We start from the raw sequence: 23,931 nt of genomic DNA on the forward strand, positions 1-23,931 counted from the left end.
ATACTGTATTTCAATCTTGAAAGAATTAAAAAGCAAACAAAATACACACCTTTCTTCCTATTGTAACCATTTTTGGCCCTCCAGTGAGCAAATAGTAATATTGGAGCATCTGGTAACAAGAGTTTTCCAAGCCTAGCTGAAATACCTTTCTACCAAAGAAAGAGGAACTTGCAACTACTTAACTGTTATCTGCTCTGTCACAGGTTTACCACAGCTTCTAACAGCACAGAGTAACCCACTAATAAATGAAGAGTTCCAGTGTTAGAGAGTCATCTTGGAAGAAGGCTTCAGTACTAATTTGTTAATTGGCTGGACTTCATTTCAGGTTGCTGTGCAACATGCATATATTACAGGTTTCTTGAGGGTGGGGTGGCATGGAAGGAGATGACAATTATTAGTGGCAAGACAGCCATACAGGACAAAAAAGCCATTTAGTAAGTAGAAGATGACTTAAATGTAAAGATACTACTTTTTCCTACAGTTGGTTTAGATACAGATGTGTTTAATGTCCACATTTACATATTTGGTAAATAATTATCTTGAGAAATCATTAAATTTGCTTTTAATTGGATAGCCTGCTCATGTAGGCAGGCAGTACTTCAGAGTTACTGGTGCCCAGATATAACAGTTGATCTTAGTTCCTGTTTGTGTACTTGTCTAAAATTGCTTGAGGTTTCTTTCCCACCAGCTGGTTACACTTTTTCACTTATATATATGTTGGGCCTGTGTGGAACATGAGTGGCACAGTACCATTCTTTCTATAAACAAAACATTGGGAAGAAGCTACTCTTCCTAAACCTAGCAGTGGACTTCCCTCCATGGGCTGCCCGCCCTTTTCCCTTTCCACAGTGTGTCTAAAGAGCTGGCAGCAATTCAAGATAATTGGTACTTGCTGCTTTCAGCAAGTTCAACAATGTTCTCTGTTTTGTCTTCTTAAGCAACACATGCAGTTCACAACTGACTTATCTGTAAACTTCACAAAATAGTTTAAAGCTTTATTTTTCTAATTTGTTCTCCAGAAGAGCTGCTTGTTTGTTCTTTAAGGGGTAGGCCTGGAAACATTAATCTTGCATCAGTGGTATTGGAAGAACTGTTTGTTCCACAGCAGTGTTGGTTTCCCCTCTTTGTAAATTTTCAAATATAAACCCAGTTCTGTTTGGCTTACCCAGATGGTTTGCAATTCCACATGACCCAGATATTCCAAAGGAAGGAGCGTTCCTGCGGGATGCTGTTGAGATTTACGAGCCGCAGGTATGGCTAATGCCCAGTGACCTAGTGAGAGGCAGCTAAGTGTCTGGTGCCAAATGTCCAGGCTGTAAAAAGCCTCTGACGGGCATGGAGATGGCCTATTTTAACTTTTCTCTGATCACAGTGGGCTTTTTATTTATTCTTGCCCCACACGTGAAAGGAATCTGGCTATGACGGTAACTGATACAACCAGAAATCTCTGCTTAGCCTCAAGATAGGAATAGCATTGAAGAGGTGCAGTACGTACAAGTAGTGAACAATGGAGTAAACCAGCATTCTTACTCCGTTTCATCTTGTATCTGGTTTGGTTTATGTAGGCCGGCAGTGTACTGGATGATCAATTACACTTTTTCTGTGTTCTGGAGGCTTGTAACCATGGCTGAGTTCTTGTGCTGTTTTTAGCCCCCAGCACATGGTGGCTTTTCCAGGTAACACTCCATCACTGGGGGTCAAGGAAAAGCAAAGCATGGAATTAAAATAAATATTGAAGTAGTATGGCTATCCTGATTCCTTTTTTTTCTATTTCTCCATGCTGCCACTTACGCGTCAGAGATCTTTGTAAAAAGAAGGGCTGTTCAGCTGTCATGCTAAAATTCTTTCCTGCTGTGATGCCTAGAAAATGCTTATTGAAACTAGATGATCAATAAACAGAGAACATTAATTCTGAAGTGACCATAAGTGTATTTAATTTCTTTGGTAGGTCGATGGGTGTGGACTTTTTATTGCATCTGTACCATCTGGTGCAGTACAGTGCCATCGCAGTGCAAACAGCGGAGTACCACAAGTCTTACAATTTCTTCGTATTTTCAGAAGCATGTACGAGCGATTTCAAGCCAGATCAGGAAGTGCTTGGGTTTTAAAAGAGAGGCTGTAAAAAGACAGCTTCCTGCCCAGGCAAATCCTCGGCAGAAGATGAGGTTGCAGATTCCCCAGATGCAGAATATGGTCGCAGTTTGCAATCCAATCTCTGTTGTTACTCACATATTCAACTGAGGCTAAATCTGATCAGGCAGTAATAACTGTTTCCTCACAGTTACTGGGGATGATCAGTAGCAGCTGGGAAGCAGTGGTGTAAGTTAGCTAGGTAGCAGCACCGTGCACATTTGTCACCGAGCTGTGAAAAATGAAACGAGTCGTGTTTGATGCTGTCTGGAAACTGCAGTTGCTGGCTCTCGAAGCTTGGCCCTAGCACTCTGGTTTTGCTGTTCTATCCCACAGGCACAGAAAACTTCAGGTATGAGGCAGAGTGACTTTTTCAAGATCATCTGATGGGAAGAAAGGAGACAATTATGTCTGTAATACAATACTGTGTGTAATGTGTTCAAACACTTCTTTGAAATCTGCTCTTGAAACAAGAATGTTGCCGCTGGATCAGTGTATTTTGGTACTGCTGTTGCACCTAGGCAGGGAAGACCAGGAGCTATGAAGCCCCCGAGGGTCGGCTTTGCTGTACACAGGGCATGACAAAATGGTCTGGCCACTGCCTCGCCTCTGAACCACGCTCTTAACCCACCGGACACAGCTCCAGCTGCCGGGCACCTTGCCTGAAACAGCAGCACTAGGTGCAGGAGCCGAAAGTACAGCGATCCCCTGAGCCCTGGGTGCTGCGGGGCCCCACAGCTGGGGATCCCACAGCCAGGGTTCCTGCAGCCGGGGGCCCCTCAGCCGGGCTGCAGCTGGGGGTCCTGCAGCTAGGTGGCAGCTGGGCCACAATCGGGGGTCCCACAGCCAGGGGTTCCTCAGCCAGGCTGCAGCTGGGGGTCCTGCAGCTGGAGGCCCCTCAGCTGGGCTGCAGCTGGGGGTCCCGCAGCCAGGTCACAACCGGGGGTCCCGCAACCAGGGGCCCCTCAGCCGGGCCGCAGCCGGGGGTCCCGCAGCCGGGCGAGCGGGGGCAGGCACGCGTCAGCCCTGGGCTGCCCGAGGCCACTGCCCGGCCGGGCCTTCACAGCCGGTCGGCCGGCGGCGGCCCCGTCCCGTCCCCGGGGCTGGGCGTCTCTCCCCAGCTCCGGCTGCCGGCGCTGTGCCGCAGAGGCGACCATGGTGCTGTCCTACCGCCGCCGGGAGGCACCGCAGAGACAACCCGGGCAGGGCGCCTGATCTGAGCCGGAGAGAGAAACGCCAGAGGCGGCGAAAGCCCGCGGCCGCTGCGGGCGGGACCGGAGAGCCGCGGGCCGGAGAGCGCCTCCGCCTCCTGAGGGGCCGAGAGGGTGGGGCGGGGCGGGGCCGGCGGGGCGGGGCGGGGCCGGGGCCGGGGCGGGCGGGTTCCCGGGGCCTCTCCCTGGCTGAGGCGGGGAGGAGCCGCCGGGATAAAGCGGTGCGGCGCGCCCTCCGGCCTGACGTGCACGGGCCTCCCGCTGAGGGCAGGCGGCCGCCGGAGCGGAGCGGTTGCCGCGCTGGTCTCGCGAGAGCGCCGGGCTCAGGCGGCGGGGCGGGCGGTGGCTCTCGCGAGAGTTGCGGCCCCGGACCCAACATGGCGGAAGGTAAGGGGGGGAGCCCGGGCGAGGCGCCGGGCGGGGCCGCGGCCGCCGGGTGTATGGGGAGCGCCGCCGGCCGGGCTGGTTTCTCCGTTCGCTAGGGGAGCGGCAGCTGCCCCCGTGTGGGGCTCACGCCGCTCCCCCGTGTGCCGCTGGCTCGGCCCCGCCCGCGGCGGGTGGGACAGGCCGCCCCCGAGGTGAACGGGAAATGGTGGGGGAGGGGCTCAGCCCTGCTTGGGGGCCGCGGGGCGGGTCTGGCCCCCTTTGCCCCTTAGGAGGAGGGGGTTCGGAGTAGTTGTGGGTGGTGGGGAGCCCGCCGGGACGGCCCGCAGCCCCCTTCCCCGCCCGGGGCCGGCTGGGCGGACGCTGCCGCCTGCCCGGGGCTGTGGGGCCGCGGGACCCCCCACCGGCTGCTCTTGGAGCCGTGGAGGCGTTGGGAAGTGCTGTGGCCTCTCGGGCACCTGCTGCTGCCGCCCCTTTTGTCACATTCGGCCTCCGATGAAATCTGCAGGACTCCTAAGGACTCCTAGACTGCTCTGCTTTTGCTTGGAGGCTATCAATTACACCGTTTCAAAATTAATTTAACTGCGGTAATGGGATTTGAAAAAACGCTTCGTTTTTTACAGTCCTACTTCTTCCTGCAAGACAGAAGCTTCCTCTTTTCTTCCTTAGAGGAAACAAAGTCGATGAACTGAGCTAAAATGTCCCAAGTTTCAGAGGAAATGAAGGCTCTGACTTCTAGTCTGAAAAGCACAGCCTTCAACTCTGGGAGAGCAACTCTCAGGCAGTGGTAGAATTTTAAAAGCACTTGTGGAAGATTAACTACAATGTAGCAGATGCCAATAAACTGGCATGCATCAGCTGAGGGGATGCTGCAGTATAGCTGGTTTAATAAATCCTTCGGGTAGCTCCTGACTTCTTGTGTGCTGAAATACCACGGTTCCAGTCTTAGCTGACCAGCCTTTTAGGCTGGCTTTTAAGCCTTGGTGATCCAGTTCTAACGGGCATTCGATGTCAAAGTTGTCTTCAGGTGGGGACACATTCCCCACTGAGATATGAGGCTCTAGTTCAGAGTCCTGCTCTGCAGAATGAACCTGCAGTTAATGCAGGTCCGCTTTCAGGCATCTGTGCTTCTCAAAAGATTCTTCTCTAGTTCATGTAACTTTCTGATCTTTTGCCTAAAGAAAGTATATGACCAGTGAGTGATCCTGCATGAACAGGAGTAATAAGCTGCAGTTGTAGCTCTGCCCACTGAATTCCTTATGGTATCTGTGCAGAGGGACTCATTTTGTCCTTTGAAACAAAGTACTTATTTGCAGCAACACTTTCTAGTTAAGAACTGATGGTATTAGAGAGTCAGCTGGAAAGTGAAGGTTTATTAAGGGAGCTTGTCATACTGGCTGTCTACTCAGAAGCTGAGTGCTTTTTCTTATGGAAGCCTTGCCTCTGTGTATAGAAGCCCTGAATTAGATTTATTGCAATTACTAGTTAAAAGTTCATTGAACAGTTTCTAAAGACGAGAGCCGAGCTTCCATTGTAATTGCTGTAAGTCCTGTACCACCAATACCACAGAATATGAAGTTACATGCAGCCATGGGTAAAAATTGTTGAATTAATGCCTGAGTCTAAAGCAGCAGGAAGTATGTTGTGGTACTTTTGGGGTGGTTGTCGGGGTAAAGATCATTAAGTGTGCAAAAATGAGGAGGAACAAGAAAGCAGTAACTTGTACAGCCTTGGGGAGGTGGGGCTTGGGGTATGGAGCAGTTGATGAAGGACCTGGCTTGAGGGGTAAGGAAATAACATATTTTCCTGAAACATTTCTCTTGTGTCCACTTCATAAGTAAACAAAAGTTTATCCATATTGGTTCTGTGACTGCGTTTGATGGGTGTGATGGGTTCTGCTAGACCCTCCCTCTAGTTTTTGGTACATGCTATCTGTCACCCCATTGCCTGTTGCCTCCCTACTTATCTCTTTGGATTCAGCTGTACAGTTGCTGTACTGTTATGCCTTCTCCTGTAAGAAGCCTCTTCTGAAGTCCTCTTTAGAATCTTTGATGTGGAGTGTAAACTTCTGCCAGTCCATGAGATGCCAGTCTAGCTGCCAGAAAGTTGTTAAACACTGGTTTTCTTTTCTTGCCATCTGTTAACTCTATACCTGAACTGTGGGCTCAGAAAAGGAGGCACTTTGTGTATGCCTTTGCTGAACCCAGACTTTGTCTTCACTCATGCATGTGGATTGATGTTCAGCCAGAGACTTGCTGGTACCTTCCAGTGAGGCTATCCTTTCAGTGTCTTGATGCAAAGATCTTCATTAGATTTGTCTATGTGTGCAGTGGATGTACATTATACTTGGGAGAGAGTCAGCTGAATGGTTATACATAATGTGGACTGGCAATAGTAGGCATTATGTCAAAATGATTGCCAGCTTGAAGATAAATGGTCACTTTAGATTGATTTTTTTTTTTTAAGTTATGACCCTCCTCCCCCCTTCCAAAACTGAGGACTATAGTAAATCTGGAGTTGTGATGCTACTTGTTTGCATAGAGATTGTGCTTCTAACTGAAATGGAGCAGGCCGCTCTTTTTGAAGCAATTCTTATTTTAAGCAGCTCTCTTACTCTTTAAGTGAACAGTGTACAGGGAAAACTTGAGGCTTTGCTCTTTGTGGTGAATGTTGATTAACTGCACCTCAAAGACTATCTTGAATGTGCACTTGAAATGTGCTGTAAGATCAGATGCTGTCTGCAGGTGTGCAGTAGTAGCTACTGTGCAACTGGTGTGCATGTTCTTGTGTAGAATAAGAGAAGCTCTGATTTTACAAGTCTTGTATTTGCTTACTGTAGGAATTACCTGTCAGTCCCTCTCACTGAGGTTGCAGGAAGTGCATGCTGTCAATCTGAAACAGATTTCTCAAAGCTTCAGTTCTTGAATTACTTCCGCTGCAGGTAGTGATTGTCTTGGATTGCCCTGGAAGCAGCAGTAACAAGCTTTATTGTCGGTTAAGCATAAAGCTTAAGCTACTGCTGTTTGAGAGTTTAAGGTAGTTCTACATTGTGTCCTCTTGACTGCAGAGTAATTCAGAGAGAATGAGCTGGCTTTGGCAAAATGACAGGATTTGAGATGTTACTTCCTGGTACTGCTTCTTTATTCCCACCTTCACGGTCTCATTGTTTGACTGGAAGATGCAGTATTTCTTTAAGATGATATATACTATGAGGTTCAGCAGGCACCTTGTTATTCCTAGCGTTTGAATTTGTATGGCACCTAAAAATCTTGCTATATAAACAGTGGTGGTGTTCACACATGAAATTCTGATGTGGGTTTCATTGTCTTTCAGTGATAACTCCTAGCTGCTGTCAGATTTTTGCTCTCCCAGCTGTAACAGTGGGGCTTGCTTTGTGCCACCCTCAACACATGAATCTGTCAGGAAGGAGCTGTTGCTCCAGAAACATGTCCTTCTAGTTCTGGGAACGCCAAAACTGCATTTATCTTTAGATAGTAAGACCAGAGCAGAATTTCAAACCCTCTGAGGGCTGGTGTGGTGTTGATAGCACAGTTCTGAAGCAGTGTATTTCAATAGAATAAGGAAAATATCCCAAAGGAGATGATATCTATTAACTTTTAAAGGGTAAAGCTAAATAAAAGACTGTTGAAGGAGGTACACTGCCAAGCCTGCTTAAGTACTATTAACTGAAGAGTAAAATAGAGTAAATTACTCTCTGTTTATCCATTACAGTAGTTGTGAAGTTAAAAGACTTATGACAGAGCATTCGCTGCAGTAGTCTGTAGAGGAAAGACAAAATGAGACATTGTGTCTGCAGCTGAGCTAGAGATGGATGGGATGCTCTGCTCTGGGGACCTGTGCTGGAGCAAGGCCAAGGTCAGCTATGCTGTTGAACTTCTCTGCAGAAGCAAGAAGAAAACACTGGTCTAAAGAGCTCAGTTTCTCATTGTTTGTAGTAGTGACATTTAGTAAATATTTGAGAAAAATTGTTGAACAACGAATTCCTGGCTGGTAGGGAGTAACCTTGTAGGAACTTTGCCACTGAAATTGTTTGCTTAGCTTCATAATTTCTCCTCACTGGCCCCTTTCAGTTTAGGACTGGTTTTGGATTTGTACCTTATTTGGAACATTAACTTAATGATTGGGGGGGGGGGTGTGATAATCAATTAAGCACAATGATAGAGCACCACATTTCTGCAACTAATCCATAAATAAGTATTCATAAGTTGGGCTGCTCTTAAACACCTGTGCAGGTATTTCCTTGCAGCAGTGAAATGGAGGTTTTTCATACAGGTAACCTGGGTTGAGTTCAGCAAACTAACTTACCACAACATGTTGTGGAGTGACCATTTACGTGTGGTGGAAAAGTGGGTGCTGCAATGGGATGGAAATACTTGATCAGGGGTCAGACTCCCAGGTGCTGTTGCTGTGCTGCTCCTGAATTGAAATAGCCACCGTGGACCTGCCCCTGTTAGCAGTGCCTCCGGTGGAGGAATGTGTGTGTGTTAGTAGTAAGTACAGTTCTATAGATCTTTGGCTAGTCTTTAAAACACAGATTCTGGGGAGAATCTGTTTTCCACTCTGGCCATTTCCTTAAGCAGTTTCTTAGCTGACACTGTGAGGAGTTCTAAACAGGTCAGTTAAGTACTCTGAGGTAGGTAAGGTACACCAGCAACTGTTCTAATCCTCACTTGTGGTTGATACCTTAGCTGTAAAGTCAAACGGTACCTTAACTACACTGAAAAAATGGGTAAGAATTACAGTTAGACCCCTATCCCACCGTAATTTCCACCATCATTGACTACCATGGTTTTAGAAAGCTTATGGCATTCCTGACTGGACAGGATTTGGGAACTTGCTTTGTAAGTGGCTTCTATCACTGTGTTCTGATGATTTTTCGATGTGTTTATGGCTAGCAGTGACATAAAATAAAAGGTTTAATGTTGGGGGAGATGCTGAAGTACTGTGGAAGAGGAGAGACTCTTACTGGAGCGTTCTGTGATTAAACTAGATGTGTAATGTGCTTGTAGGATGAAGTTATGCTCAGATGCAAAACAAAGGTGTGCATGTTTCAGTCTTGTAGTAACACTGTGTGCCTCTGCAGAGGAGGTGGCCAAGCTGGAAAAGCATCTGATGCTTCTCCGCCAGGAGTATGTAAAGCTGCAGAAGAAACTAGTTGATACAGAAAGGAGATGCAATCTTCTGGCTGCCGAGGCTAACCAAGACAATGCCAGTGACACCTTTATCAGTCGACTTCTTGCCATTGTAGCTGAACTCTATCAGCAGGAGCAGTACAGGTAAGAAATCCCCCTTTGGGAAAGGGGGCATTACAGGAACCTTTGACTTTATTGACTGCAGTAGGTACTAGGCTTGGATAAGGAAAACTCTTTACTGCCTGGTGCGAATGGAATCCTTATTGCAGTTGGAAGAGCATGCGAAGATCAGGTAGAATCCTAAATCCAGTTCTTGAATAAAGAGCTCTAAGTAGGTGCTTACCTCTGAGACTGACTCTTAAGAGAAGTTTGAAGAGAACTGACCATCTTTACTGTCAACAGCAAAACTCCATTTGAACAGAAGTAATTTCAAACTGATGTATACCTAGCTGGTAGAGGATACATCAATTAATCTATCAGCTGGGAAGCCTTCCTTTCTTGAAAGGATGTGTCCTTGAAACCAGTTCTGTATTCCTGTAGTGTGTGAAGAAGCCTTATTAACTTGGCTTGTCTGGTTGTATGGTATAACAGGTCTTAGTGGTATAAATGATACTGTGTTGAGATTCAAAAATACAGAATTAGGTTTAATGGTTTCTTTTCCATCACCTTCAATACTCTAGATCCCTTAACTGATTTAGTTCTGAGACTACAATGACACTTACCAATTTCTTTGCTATTACTGGAAGCAATGCCAATATAATAAGGGATTTCGCTAATGTAATGAGAAAATCCATAGTTTTGATAAAGGTTTCCTTCCCCTAACATCTCCTCAAGGGCTTCCCTGAGAAAAGGCTCTTTGCCTGGCAAGAACTTACTGTAGGATGCTGGGTGAAAGATTTATTAGGTAGTATATGCCAGAAGAATTGGATTGCTTTATTTTTGTTCAGCTTTTTGAGTTTAAAGTCTTGGAAAAGTGGTCTAAAAGGGCCTACAAGTCATGGAATGAGAAAGGTAGCAAGTCCCAGCGCAAGTTTTGTTAAGTAACATCTCTGTATTGTTGTACTGTAGTTTATAGCATTGCTTTGATACAGAAAATGGTTTAGAAAGTACACCTACGCAGTCAGAACGTTGCAAGCTATTGGACTTTGAAGTAAACAGGGCAGGTCCTCCCTAACTGCAAAGGATAACTTGGTGTTAAAGGGGTCAGGATGAAATCGGTGTTCTTGACAGCCAGTCTCTTGGGAACTGGCGTTTCTGGAGTCTGCCTTGTATTCAGACTAGTGTGAAACATTGTTCTCTTGCTGGTCTTGCCTGAAACCATTGGTGCTTAGCTGACTGTATTAGTATGGACACTGTGACATAAATATTTAACCTCAAGATTGTTGGATTTTCCTATCTTGTACAGTAATTCCCTGGCAATTTATTCAGAAATGGTTGGAAAAAAACCCCAAAACAAAAAACCCACGCAAACACTTTAAATAATGACTCGTTGCATTTCTTCTTAGAGAAATAAGAATTGTCATTTGACAACATGTTCTACTTAAATGATTAAACGTGTTTTTGATGTTTCAAGTAACTCAAACCTAAATGTGGATACCAGGACATAGATACTATGGAGATGCTAAATCTGTACATACCTAAGAACAGGGGAAGTCTGCATTATACATGAATATGGTTTTTTTTCCTCTTATCAGTGATCTGAAGATAAAGGTTGGGGACAAGCGCATCAGTGCTCACAAATTTGTCTTGGCAGCACGCAGTGATACTTGGAGCCTTGCCAACCTTGCCTCAACAGAGGAGCTGGATCTGTCAGGTCAGTCATTGCTTAGTAATAAGATGCTTTGATTGTCTTTAGGATGACTGATGAAAGGCCTGTTGGAGAAAAGGTTACTTCTATACCTTTCCGACTACTACTGTTCACAAACTGGTGCTTAATCCATTAATTACAGAGCTCTGTCTCTGAAACATGGTAGTACACTTGTGACCTTGGTGCTAGTGCTAGTTAAATCAATAACCTACCTTCTTTCTCTTTAATGAACAGGGGTTGAGAATGGTGGCCTGTTTCTCTTCTAGAGTCAACTAGGCATAATGAAAAACAAATCTGTATGGAGGAGCTTGACTTCTTTTTTTCTAAGGATAGGGCTTCTAGAGGTAGAGTGCATAATTTCTTTGAAACATGTCATGGAAATACTTTACTTGTTGTTAACATAGTGTGTGTGGGAAATGAATACAAATACTTAAAAGGTTATTTGCTTTGGCAGTTTGGTACCTTGGTGAAATAGTGGGGAAAGAGAAGCTTTCTAAAGAGTCTTCCGCAAGACAGTATTTTGTTGTGCTGCTACATGTACTTAACGCAGGACAGTGTTTCTGCAGATTGAACCTCTTAGGCTTTTCTGTACCTAACAGTATAGAAGAGTCTTGAACAATTAATTTGTGAGCAGTGAAAACAGGCATGAAGTTAAGCAGGTTTGCTGTCTGGCATGTTGAATATTCGAGCATTGGCTTCGCTTTCCACACTTAATCTTATCATGAAACCTAAGTGCAGGCAAACTGGAAAGAAGCAAGTCACAGCAAGCTACTTTTATGAGATAGCATAAGCTTTTTTGCAAAAGGATTTACTGATCTTTCTGCAGCCACAGGAAAACAGATGCCAAGGAGTTTGAGTGCTATACTAATAGAAGATTACAAAAAGCTCTTCTGTTAATTGTAGTTTTGTTGCAAGTGGCAGTCCATAGCCTTCCTAGCTCCACGTTTAAGGTAGTCTGAGAATCTCAAATGTAACTAGTCTTGCATATTTAACAATGCAAACACTTTCTATTATAGAATGATTTTAAAAGAAGTGTTAGTAAATGTGTGTCCTACTGTAAAATTGAATATTTTATAAAATTTTATAAATAGCACAAGGATTAGGTTATGAAATAGTTCTGGCAAGCAACAAGCTGTTCCCTAAGATCTATCATGGTTTTCTTAACAGGTTCTGTTAAGAACTCGCAAGCTGAGATTGTCTGAATCCTACTTTCAGAATACAAGCAGCATTTAAAATTGAGTGTTTTTTAAAGGTCATGTAGTCTGCAGAATTTTCTAGTCTTTAAGAAGAGTATAAAGAGACAAATGCAAGTTCTTCTGTTGGGAGGGAGAAAATGAACACTTAGCTCTGCCACGGCAGAGCTGACTCCAGTAGATTTTCTGATTTACTTCAAATTTGGAAAAGACACGTGCCTTACTAAAACCTCCCCTTTCTTTCTTAGGAGGCAGTCTATTCTATGCCAAGTACTGCCTGGTACTGTGAAAATAATCTGGGACAACCTTTGTGTAAAGGAGATGTTTCTGGATGAGTATCTTGGTGTCTTAAAAATGTATGGTTTTGTTCTAAAAACAAAACAGCTTAAGGGACGAACATTATTTTTCTAACTTTTTCTTGTAATTGGACTGATCTTATGTTGTGGAGTAATTCTCATCTACATCTTTGTAAGTAGAATTGTCACTATACTTCTGACTAGGTGACAAAGGTCCCTGGCCATTGGGCTTGTGAGTCTTGTGGTGTATGCTTCTATTTTTCTTGCTGTGTAAAAGCATCAGGCATCTGATCAGTGTTGTAAACACTGAAATCTGACCAGCTTCTTAAACTGACTCTTTTGCACCTTTCCTAGAAATGGTTTTTAGCAGTTGGAAGTCATTACCAAGGTGTAAGTACCTTTGCTGGAATGCAACAGTTCATAACATATGGCTATAATATAAAAGAGGGAGGATTCTTAAATCGTGGAATCACAGAAGGGTTTGGGTTGGAAGGGACCTTCAAGGTCATCTAGCCCAACCTCCTGCCACAGGCAGAGATGCCTTCCACCAGTCGAGGCTGCTCCCAGCCCCATCCAGCCTGGCCTTGGGCACTGCCACGGATGGGGCACCCACAGCTGCTCTGGGCAGCCTGGGCCAGCACCTTGCCACCCTCACAGTACAGAATTTTTTCCTTATATCTAATCTAAATCTACCCTCTTTCAGTTTAACACCATTATCCCTTGTCCTGTCACTACAGGCCCTTGTAAAAAGCCCCTCTCCAGCTTTTTTGTAGGCCCTCCTTAGGTACTGGCAGGCTGCTAGGAGGTGTCCCTGGAGCCTTCTCTTCTCTAGGCTGAACAACTCCAGCTCTTTCAGCCTGTCCCCATAGGAGGGGTGCTCCAGCCCTCTGGCCATCTTTGTGGTTGTCACATGTAGACGTGGATTTAGCCATAGGTAAGAGACCAAAGACTTTAAATGGACATCACTAACACATAAATATGCAATATTTATGTGGCAGGTAGGAGATGTTATAGGGCTCACTGCATTCTGCACAGTGTTCCAATGGAAAAAAAGGTTTTCCTGCTTGGTGCCAGCATGGTTACCAGCTTAAAATTCAGACCAGTTTTGCCTCTGTTTTGACATTTTGATTAAACTAAAGCAGTACAGTTTCAATGTGGTCGGTTGTTTTTGGTTGGTTTTTTTTTTTCCTCCAAGGTAGCTGTGACTTTAAGAGTCAGAGGAATAGCAGCTACTTGAATAGGTGATTGTTCTTTGAGTATTTTATTAATCCCTGTTGCTCTCTGTACCAGATGCTGACCCAGAGGTAACCATGGCAATGCTGCGGTGGATCTACACAGATGAACTTGAGCTAAGAGAAGATGATATCTTCTTGACAGAGCTCATGAAACTAGCTAATAGATTTCAGCTCCAGCTGCTTAGGGAAAGGTGAGTCTTGGTAAATACAGTGAATCTTTTTGAACTCTTCAACCTTGTTTGAATAGAAAAAAGATGATAGCTACTGGCAATTGGATAAAATTTTGCTTTTTAAAAGCTTTCAGTTTTTAATAATACAGCATGACGTTCAGTTTATCACAGGACACGAAGCCCTGCACTACAGTTAAACTGTAGCGGTCTTTCTTAAAGCTTTTATGTTTACTTTCCAGTTCCACTCCCAGTCAGACTAATAACCCTAATTAAGCATTAAGAGGAAGTAGAGATCAGTATATTAGTAATAAGCTGTGGTGAGTTGCAAGAAAGGAACTGTTAGAAGATGCTAGGAAGAATCAATAGCAAGTAGCTTGCAGTATTAAAATACCACAAGTGAAAAATATTTAACTTAAAGAGCTGTTCTGTGCATCTTGGTGGCAACTTCATAAGAAAGTTAATGTAACAGTACAGTGCTTTGCCATTTTGAGGAGACTGATTACACCACACTAGTAGGGGCTAGGTTGTTATCTTGAATGTAGAGTGCTCTACATGGAGTTAGTGAGAAGCCTGAATGTACAAAACACAAAGAAATTTCAGTTTGTACAACTTTGAAGACTTAAATTTGGTCAAAGATACAGTACCCTTTGATAATCTCTTGCCCAAGGGGTGTTGGGGGCTGCAGCAGCACATGATGCTCATAATTTATGGCTTAAGTGACTCAACATGAAGCAAACTAAATTGCTGTTAATTTTTTTGACCAAAGGAGTTGAGTTGTAAGGTCAATGCTAAAACTGCCTTCAAGCTTTGTACCAGCCTAAAACTGTCTTCATGTTTGCTACCTATGTGTTCCAACAACCAGCTGTTGTCTGGTCATAGTAGTCTAGTGGCAAGTCCTTGTACAGTATGCTGCTAGTAATTATTAGACATCTTGGTAGGTATAGAATTGTTTAGGTTGGAAAAGACCTGCAAGGCTGAGTCCAACCACTAACCCAGCACTGCCAAGTCCACCACTAAACCATGTCCCCAAGTGCCACATCTACATGTCTTTTAAACACCTCCTGGGATAATGACTTTCCCACTTCCCTGGGCTGCCTGTTCCAGTGCTTGACAGTCCTTTCACTGAAGAAATTTCTTCCTAATACCCAACCTAAACCTCCTCTGGTGCAACTTGAGAGCTGAGGCTATTTCCTCATCCTATCAGTCCTTAGTTGGGAGGAGAGACTGACCCCCATCTTGCTACAGCCTCCTTTCAGGTAGTTGTAGAGAGTGAGAAGGTCCCCCCTGAGCCTCCTTTTCTCCAGGCTGAACACCCCCAGTGCCCTCAGCTGTTCCTGGTCAGACTTGTGCTCCAGCCCCTTCCCCAGCTCCGTTGCCCATCTCTGGATGCGCTGCAACACCTCAGTGTCTGTCTTGGAGTGAGGGACCCAAAACTGACACAGTATTTGAGGTGCGGCCTCACCAGTGCCAAGTACAGGGGGACAATCGCTGCCCTGGTCCTGCTGGCCGCAGTATTTCAGGTACCAGCCAGGATGCTACTGGCCTCCTTGGCCAGCTGGGCACACTGCTGGCTCATGTCCAGCCGGCTGTCAGGCAACACCCCCAGGTCCTTTTCTCAGGTGGCTTTCCAGCCACTCTTCCCCAAGCCCGTAGTGTTGTGTAGGGTTGTTGTGACCCAGCTGCAGGACCTGCACTGAGCCTTGGCCCATCGATCCAGCCTGTCCAGATCCCTCTGTAGAGCCTTCCTACCTGCAAGCAGATTAACACTCCCCCCCAGCTTGGTGTCATTTGCAGTCTTACTGAGGGTGCACTCGATCCCCTTGTTGGGTTCACTGATGAAGGTGTTCAACAGGACTGTCCCCAGCACTGAACCCTGGAGAACACTGCTTTTGAGTGGCCACCAGCTGGGTGTAATTGCATTCCCTGCCGCTCTTTGGGCCTGGCCAGCCAGCCAGTTTTTTTCCCAGTGAACAGTAGACCTGTTCAGGCCATGAGCAGCCAGTTTCCCCAGGAGGATGCTGTGGGAAATGATGTCAAAGGCTTTACTAATGTCCAGGTAGACACCATCCACAAGCTTTCCCTCATCAATTAAGCAGGTCACCTTGTCATAAAAAGAGATCAGGTCAGTGAAACAGGACCTGCCTTTCATAAACCCATGCTGACTGGGCCCGGTAACCTGGTTGTCCTGTACATGCTGCATGATGGTGCTCAAGGTGATCTGCTCCATAACCTTCCCTGGCACTGGGGGCAGGCTGACAGGCTTGTGGTTCCCCTGATCCTCCTTCTGGCCCTTCTTGTAGATTGGTGTCACACTTGCTAACTTCCAGTCAACTGGGACCTCCCTTGTTAGCTGGGACTGCTAATTGGTAAGTGGCTCAGTAAGGGCTTCTGCCAGCTCCCTCAGTATTTTGCGTGGGTCTCATCTGTATCTGGAGACAATCCATTTTTGGGGTCTTAATATCTGCTTGGAGATCACAGGAATATATTTAACTTCATATTTGCTTTCAGGTATTTGAATTTTCTTCCTGTAGACTCAAACTGGTAGCTTCACGCCTGTAAAGATTAGGTGGATCGGCTGTTAAAGCTAATCCCTTCTCTGTATTAAATAACTGTATATGCTGTGCCTTTTTCTAGCTTTGGCACAAAAGCTGCTTGGGATCACTGTAGTACTTGCAAAGTTAGACCTCTTCCTTACTTTATAACAGTAAATGAACTGCACTTTGTTCCCTTGGGAGATCCAAGATGTCTTGTCTCCACTTGCAGGCTCCTGTGGTATGTGGTGTTGTCATGGGACCTTAGCTTAGATGGACTCTAATAGGTCTGCTCTTCTGGAAACTGTTTTACAGGGCTTCCGATTACTGTAAGGCTAAGTACTATAAACATACTTTAAATTAAGGCCAAGCCATTTTCTGCTGGCATCTGGGAAAAGGAGTATATAGGACCTTCTTGCAGCATGGGATGGTGATTGCAGTAAAGCTGTTTCCTGGCTACTGAACACTGGCTTTCCTATTTTGACAGATGTGAAAAAGGTGTTATGTCACTAGTTAATGTCAGGAACTGCATTCGTTTCTATCAGACTGCTGAGGAGCTGAATGCTAGCACTCTTCTGAACTATTGTGCTGAGATAATTGCTAGTCACTGGGTAAGTACTGTCAGAAGAAAAATATTTGCAGAATACTGGAACTTAATGAGTAGAATTTTGCTTAACTTACTGTACTGTCTAACTTCAGGAGTATCTCTTGATATGCTAGCATTCAAGCATTCCAGTTGGGATGGATGGGGATTACATGGATTCCTGATAACTTTCAGTGACTAAGGTGACCTATTAATGCTGATGCTTGTATGTTTGCAAGGAGCAAGTGTTGATAAAAAGCTGTCAAGTCTGCCTGTCCTGCCCCCTTGTGTGAGTGAAGGGGCTGCTTCTGAGGCAGGAGTGATTTCCCTTCCTATCTGTCTCGGTTATACTTATAGTATGTGCTCTTGATGCTGTGTGTTATTTGGTATTCTCTACAATACTAATTTGTAATATATATGTTTGAAAGAAAGCACAGTGAATTCCTCCTCTAAGATCTGTTGTTGTCTTTAGAGGTTTTGTCTGTTGTCTGTCTCGGTGTGAATGTCTCAACTGCAGGGAAGTAGCTTATAGCCTGAAGGGTAGTTTTGTTCACTGGAATACTTCACTGTAAAAAGCGTCTTACTTCCTTAAACATGAACCAAACCAAAGGGACTGTTCTAATAAGCAAGAGGGTTTCTTATCAAATCTGTACTCCGGATGAAGTTCATCCGTAGTTTGTCTCAATCTACACAGATCCCAAATCCCAGGCCTGCTTTTACTTCTAAAAATAATCCCTGGAAGCCAGGGAAGAGTTTATATTCTGTAATGAAGTGCCAAGGTGTCTTGCAACAGACTTGGAAGTAGCTCTGATCTGTTATTTTGAGGAAGGTTTGATTAACTGAGTAATGGATTAGCCTTTAAATTCAGACTTGTCAACAGCAGAGTAGCGTGTGAGGATTTAGGTTATTCAAAATCTCGAATGCATCGTCTACATGTGGATGTTTCTTTGTTTGGCTGATGCCAGAGGGGAGTGCTTTGATACAAATATATGAAAAAAATTCTTATATCTGAACTTGCAGGTTAGTGATTTTTAACTCTTTCCTGCTTTTGGCTCAGAACTTCTGACACTGTATTCTCCCTGGAATGAGGTGGTTTCTGTTTAGTCAGACAAGCACTAGCTCAAACTTAAGGTCTTTGGAAAAACTCCGAATAAAAGTAATCAAACTTAAACATACAAAGTTCTGCAGTTGTCAGTCTTTAATAGATGTAGGCATTTTTGTCAGGAAACGAATCTGTGATTTAAGTCCAGATAGAGAATTAGTTTAGGGGCTAGATGTTAATCTACTGTAATGCTTGGTAAAGCGCTAGTTTTCCATATCTGTAGACAAAAGGGGAGAAAAATTTCACTAAAACTGATCTTTACACTAAAATGTAAGATGTAAAGCTTCCTGAGTGTTTCTTTCTAGCCTTAATAGGCTGTCTTGGGTTGTTCCTACTTGTGATATTATCAAAATGGAGCTTTTAACTGAACTTGTTTTCTGAACTTCATGATTATATTGTACGATGCCTTGTTTAGAAATAGAACGGGAATATTGCTTACCTTTTTTTTTTTATTGCTTCTAGGATGACTTGCGTAAGGAAGACTTCAGTAGCATGAGTGCTCAGTTACTGTATAAAATGTTCAAGTCAAAGACAGAATATCCCTTGCATAAGGCTATTAAAGTTGAGAGAGAAGATGTAGTCTTTCTGTATCTAATTGAAATGGATTCACAGGTACAGTGAGACAGACTTGATCTGTCTTCCAGAGTTTGGTGTTTCAAATAACTAGTTTGTAGCTACCAGTCTGAGCCTTGTTATTGATATTTTTTTTTTTAGTTGGTTTGTTTTGTAACTAATTCTTATTTGCATGTTTATCATTGCCATGGTTACCTCTGTGTATGTAGTGGAGGTCTAGTGTAAAGGCTCCATAAACACATAATTCAGAAGTGATTGATGACACTTAAAACATCTTGCATACAACAGATCGTATCTAATAAAATCCTATACTTGATATTGCTATGCACGTTTAAAGCTGAATGGTATACTAGTCAACTTTGCTGCTTCATGGGAGTTCACTAAACATAATTTCTTTGGAAAAAACCCACTTTTCTACTGAATGTTTGAAATAACAGGTATTCTGTTTGGATGAACACTACACAACTAGCAAATAAGCTGTAGCACAAGGAGGAAGCAGGAATTATTCAAGTATTAATTATCAAGAATTGTTCAACTAGTCCTTTAAGATACCTTGGATGCTAATTGGAAGCTGGGACTATAGCAGTACTTGGCACCCTTAGGCGCTAATCCAGCTGGGATTTGCGGTATCTTAAAGCAATAATTGAATAATTCTTCCTAGTATGATGTTGAATATACCTATATAGGCAGCATCTTTTAAGAGTGTACTAGTCTTTCTTCCTGTGAGTTAAATGAGGCTTGCAAACAAAACTCCTGTTTTCTCATTGAACAGCCTTCAGGGCAGACTTTTATGTGGTGATGCTAGTCTTCTGGTTGTTCTCCTGTCTAAGATGCTCTTCCTTATATGCAACGCTAGCCTTTAGCGTTAGAACTGAAGATCTGACACTATGGTAGTTGGAATGGGCTGTTAAAATACTCTGTTGGTCTGGTGAGCATGCCTCTAATTAATGTCACTTGACTGAATTTGTGTTGTAGCTTCCTGGGAAGCTCAATGAATTGGATCACAATGGAGATCTTGCTTTGGATCTAGCCCTCTCCCAAAGATTGGAGAGTATTGCAACTACACTGGTCAACTACAAGGCTGACGTAGATAGGGCAGACAAGAGAGGCTGGAGTCTATTACATAAAGCCATCCAAAGAGGTAAGTAAATAAGATACAAAGCCTTGTTAACTCAGTTGTTCCCATTGTGGAATACACATTCCTGTGTCACTTTTAGCTAAGCTAGAGAATCAGTCACAAATGAACTTTGTCCTAGTTCTTTTTTGAAATGTAAAAACAAACTCACTCTTATTTGGGATCTGAAAGCTAGCCTGCTGGCTGGTAAACGAAACCTACACTATGTGACATCCAGAAGCGATCTAATAGAGTATTGCCTGCTAAAGAAAGAAATGTAGGGAGATACTGGAAATATTCGAACTTGGCAATACAATGTCTTTCTGACAAATAGTTGAATCAGTCATGACAGTGTAGGCACAAATAAAGATGAAGCTTTTTTCTGGACCTGGGTTGAATGCAGTATATGCTGCTTTGTGATTGTTGTTAACAGCAAGCCTCCTTGCTACTGGACAGCAGTTTCAGGGGAGAAAAAACTGACTGGAAGAAGATGAGGAGCAGGTGGAGGTGCTTCTATGCAGTCTGAATATCTTCAAAGCTCTGGTGAATGGTAGCGTAGTTATCAGAGTGGGGCCGGAGTACAACTGCATGATTATCTTGAGCTGTTCTCCACCTTAGAGTGGAAAACGCATCTTAGGAGAACTGGAGTGCAGTAGGACCTGGCTGCCTTTGCCACAGCACTCTGAAGGCTTTGGAGCAGCAGCATCTTGGCCTATGGCCAAAGTCTGGTAAAAACCTGTAGTAAATGCCTTGTGCTACTAGTTGCCTGCACTGATGTCTTTGACAGCTCTGTTCCTGAAAGCCAAGCACAACCTGAACCTTAACACTGTGACTGGACCTAATGGGTATTGTAGTGCCACAAATTAAAAGCATAAGTTTATTTTTAATAGCAAGCTCTCCTGGGCTCTTAGAAATAGCTTAAGTTTTGTGAGTTCAAAATACAGCTCCCTACTTCTTCCTTTAATCTCCTACATATCTAAACAGGGTAATGCTGGTGTCTGATCCTGTGATTGAAACTTCAGCAGGAGGAGTAGGAGACCTTCTAGGCATAGGTCAGTGTTGTGATGGCTGCAGCCCTGTAAAGCACTACAAAGATTGCAGCAGGCTGCTCTTAATACTAGCATTTGTCCTTTAGTTCTAATGTCTGCTTTCAGTCTAAGCTAGAGCTCTGAGAATGAATGCTTGCTTTTCAGTAACCAAAGCATCAGTGAATTAATCACTGTTAACAATCACATGTTCTGGAAATGGAGCTAAAGCAAATTGTCTGAACTTTTCACATGATTCTTATTTCTAATGATCACTGGAGAGTGGGGGAATGAGACATGGAAATCAGAAAATGAGATTTGGGGGTTTGCTGGCAGAGATAATAGAGCAATCTGTATTGCTTAAACAGGTGAACAGTCTTCTTTGTTCTCCAGTCTTGCATTCAGGACAAGCAACCTGTGAACGTATCTGTACAAAGTAGTCTTTGGAGTAAGGGGAATTAGTAGTATTCTGAAGTCATTCTCTACATTTTGGCGGTTCAAGTCCAAGGGTTCATGTACTGAAGTGGACCTGACTTCTCAGGAGGGAGTTCTTAAGAATGCCATGTGTGGTGGGTCCTAACTGTTGAAGCTCTTACCCTATTGATAATGGAGCCTAAACTTTCAAGAGCAAAGGCTGTGTTATTGCTTGTTTTTGTAGCAAGACTGAACAGATGATGACTGACTTCAACTACACACTTTTGACTGATGCCCTGAAATAGTACCTTTTGTTCAAAAACTACTTGTATGTTTTGTCACAGTTTGTCCAGTTGTGCATTAAAATGGCAATGGATTTATCTTGCTAGAGGAACTAGCAAACTCCACATCACCATAACAAGTCAGCTAGCGTGTGAAATTGAGTCACACGTAACCTCTGGGCAAAAAACTTTTTCGACGGGGTTGTTAGGAAATATTTTAGTCCTGGCTTTGCAGTGAAGTGTTGTTGAAGTTACTTATTGCTAAGGCATTCTGAGAGCAACACTTGTATTGGCGTAATTGTATGGTATGGAGGTAAATTGTGTGTATCCATTTTCTGGAGTTGTCTGAAGTATATTTCCATAAATAACCTTGTTTTGTTTCAAAAAAGGAGATAAATTTGCTGCAAACTTTCTCATTAAAAATGGTGCCCGTGTGAATGCTGCTACATTGGGAGACCAGGAGACTCCTCTGCACCTTGTGGCATCGTACAGCCCCAAGAAGCATTTGCCAGATGTTATGACAGAGATGGCACAGATAGCAGAGTCCCTCTTACAGGCAGGAGCCAATCCAAATATGCAGGACAACAAAGGAAGGTAAATACTGGGTAAAGTCAAGTCTACTACTGGTTTAACAGATAATACTGTATAAATTAGATGTAGCCTGCTAAGAACTTGCTCAGGTCTGTCAGCAAAGCACAGGTGATGCTGGAAGCAGGAAAGGTGAATTCATTAATCCAGGTTGAGACCTATGGGTAGCACTTAAAGCAGAAAGCTGTGCAGGCTGAATGGTACCCTGTCATGACCCATTAAACATAGCCCAGCTATAGAAAGCTGGTGTGACTTGATTGTGTTAGGACATGTGGCACGCAGTTTGCCTTTATTGAATTACTGAACAGTAAAGCAAGCTAACCAAGATGACAACTAGTATTCCTGAAATATACTTCTCTTTGAAACTGTCAGTGAAACTGAAATGATCTCAAAAGAGCCAGTATCTGCAGTGTGTTTATCTGAAGCGAGCTGCTTTAATAGGTTAGGCTGAGCTGGCAAACAAGTATGTCAAATGATGTAGAAGACTTAAGAGTACATAAGCTACTCAATTCTGATAGGTCAAGCTCTCATGCTTTTTCCTTGATGGCTAGGTTTTACATTAGTGTAAAGAGTTGCTTACTGCTAACTTAAATGGAATCGTGTCCACTAAAAGGATAGGTTTCTCTTTATTTCAAGATGTGCTTGTACCCTTCTGCAAGCAGAGACAAAAGTTAACATTTTAAATCTGTAGGGCTATGTTGACGGCCAGGGGCGAGATCTTAAGCTTATTACTAACATGACTGTATCTTGCTCTGATTACAGGACCCCATTACATGTGTCAATTGTGGTTAGGAATGAATCTGTGTTCAATCAGCTGCTCCAGTGCAAACAGTAAGTCTCACCGAAATGTAAAAATTATGCTGAGGTTTCATTGTGCAATGAAGATACAAAAACTGGTTTAACAACTCATCTATGCCTTTTTGCCTTATAATAAGGCTAGCAGTAGGCTTGGAATGCAAAAGTGTAAAGGCTTTGTGTAACTTGAGGTGCTAGAACAGTGCCAGAAGGCAAGTAAGCTTTTGCCCTACTGTAAAGAGGAAGCAAACTGCATCTCTGTACTTTTCAAAGAGGACTAGGTGAAATAATGTAGCAATAACTTCATTTGTAGTGGAACTAAAAGGAGTAATAAGACTCTTAAATGTCTGAACATATTCTTGAGTTCAACTTGGCTTCTGCTTAAAGCTAATACAGGTGACTGCATAGGGTGATGGAGCAGGATACTTCATTTGACTCAGTTTCTTTGTAGTTGAATTTGCAGCTCTTGTACGCAGTTTACTCAAATACAAGAGGATTTGCCTCTTTGTTAGACTTAGTAGGAGTCCAAATGTACCAGGGCTGTGCTTCTCCTAGGAGCAATAAGCTTAAATCTAGTAGTGACTAAAAGGTGTCCTGCTTGTTTCGAGTATTCACGGATTCTCTGAAGTATCTGGAGCTACAGTAGGCTTCTTGGCAAGCGAAAGTTGTCAGTGAGGTAGTAGATAAGCTAGTACAGCTGTTCAGACACTTGAAACTTAAGCTGCGCTGGAGAACCACTTTTTAAGGTATACATTGGGGAATGTTAACTCTTATTTTTAGACTAGACTTGGAGCTGAAGGATCATGAAGGAAGCACGGCTCTGTGGCTTGCAGTTCAGTATATCACTGTATCGTCTGATCAGTCTGTAAACCCTTTTGAGGATGCTCCTGTTGTAAATGGAACCTCATTTGATGAGAACAGTTTTGCAGCAAGGTTGATCCAACGAGGCAGCAATACAGATGCTCCAGACACAGTAACAGGTAAAAAAGAGGTTTGTATTTCTGTGTAGATGGAAGGCTTGTAAGTTAATTGCTTAATGTGAACTGCACTCTGAGGGGCTGAATGAGAGGTTTCAACAGCATTTGCTGCACTAAAAATGGTAGGTGGTAGTAGTTTTACCCAGAGCTGGAACATTGACAGTCCCAAGCTGAGCCTGACTTGCAGGAAGTGACAGAAAATCTGGACTCCTTGCCAAGTTTTAATATCCTCTTTACAGTTTCAAAAAGCATAATCACTAAATGATAGTGCACATGATAGTCCAGTGTTGCAAGGGGACTACTAGTAGGTAGGATTTCCCTTGTTGGCTTCAAATTTTAATGTTGTAAGGTAGGCGCTAGCATACTTGT

General features: G+C 43.6%; 1 protein-coding gene across 2 annotated transcripts in view; it reads left to right on the forward strand.

Moving 5' to 3' along the window:
• Positions 1 to 3,535: 3,535 nt before the first annotated feature.
• ANKFY1 (ankyrin repeat and FYVE domain containing 1) overlaps positions 3,536 to 23,931 on the forward strand; it is a 36,505-nt gene continuing 16,109 nt past the window's right edge. For both annotated transcript variants that reach the window (XR_013923638.1, XM_080364753.1), the window contains exons 1-10: positions 3,536 to 3,728; positions 8,830 to 9,022; positions 10,573 to 10,691; positions 13,465 to 13,600; positions 16,598 to 16,721; positions 18,258 to 18,407; positions 19,344 to 19,509; positions 21,592 to 21,796; positions 22,553 to 22,621; positions 23,366 to 23,565. Coding sequence is in view for 1 of the 2 variants with exons in the window: in XM_080364753.1 (XP_080220879.1) it covers positions 3,719 to 3,728; positions 8,830 to 9,022; positions 10,573 to 10,691; positions 13,465 to 13,600; positions 16,598 to 16,721; positions 18,258 to 18,407; positions 19,344 to 19,509; positions 21,592 to 21,796; positions 22,553 to 22,621; positions 23,366 to 23,565 (1,372 nt within the window). In the remaining variant the exon portion in view is untranslated. The remainder of the gene's footprint in view (positions 3,729 to 8,829; positions 9,023 to 10,572; positions 10,692 to 13,464; positions 13,601 to 16,597; positions 16,722 to 18,257; positions 18,408 to 19,343; positions 19,510 to 21,591; positions 21,797 to 22,552; positions 22,622 to 23,365; positions 23,566 to 23,931) is intronic.

Source organism: Falco punctatus (genome assembly GCF_963210335.1).
Source record: "Falco punctatus genome assembly, chromosome: 1".
NCBI lineage: Eukaryota > Metazoa > Chordata > Aves > Falconiformes > Falconidae > Falco > Falco punctatus.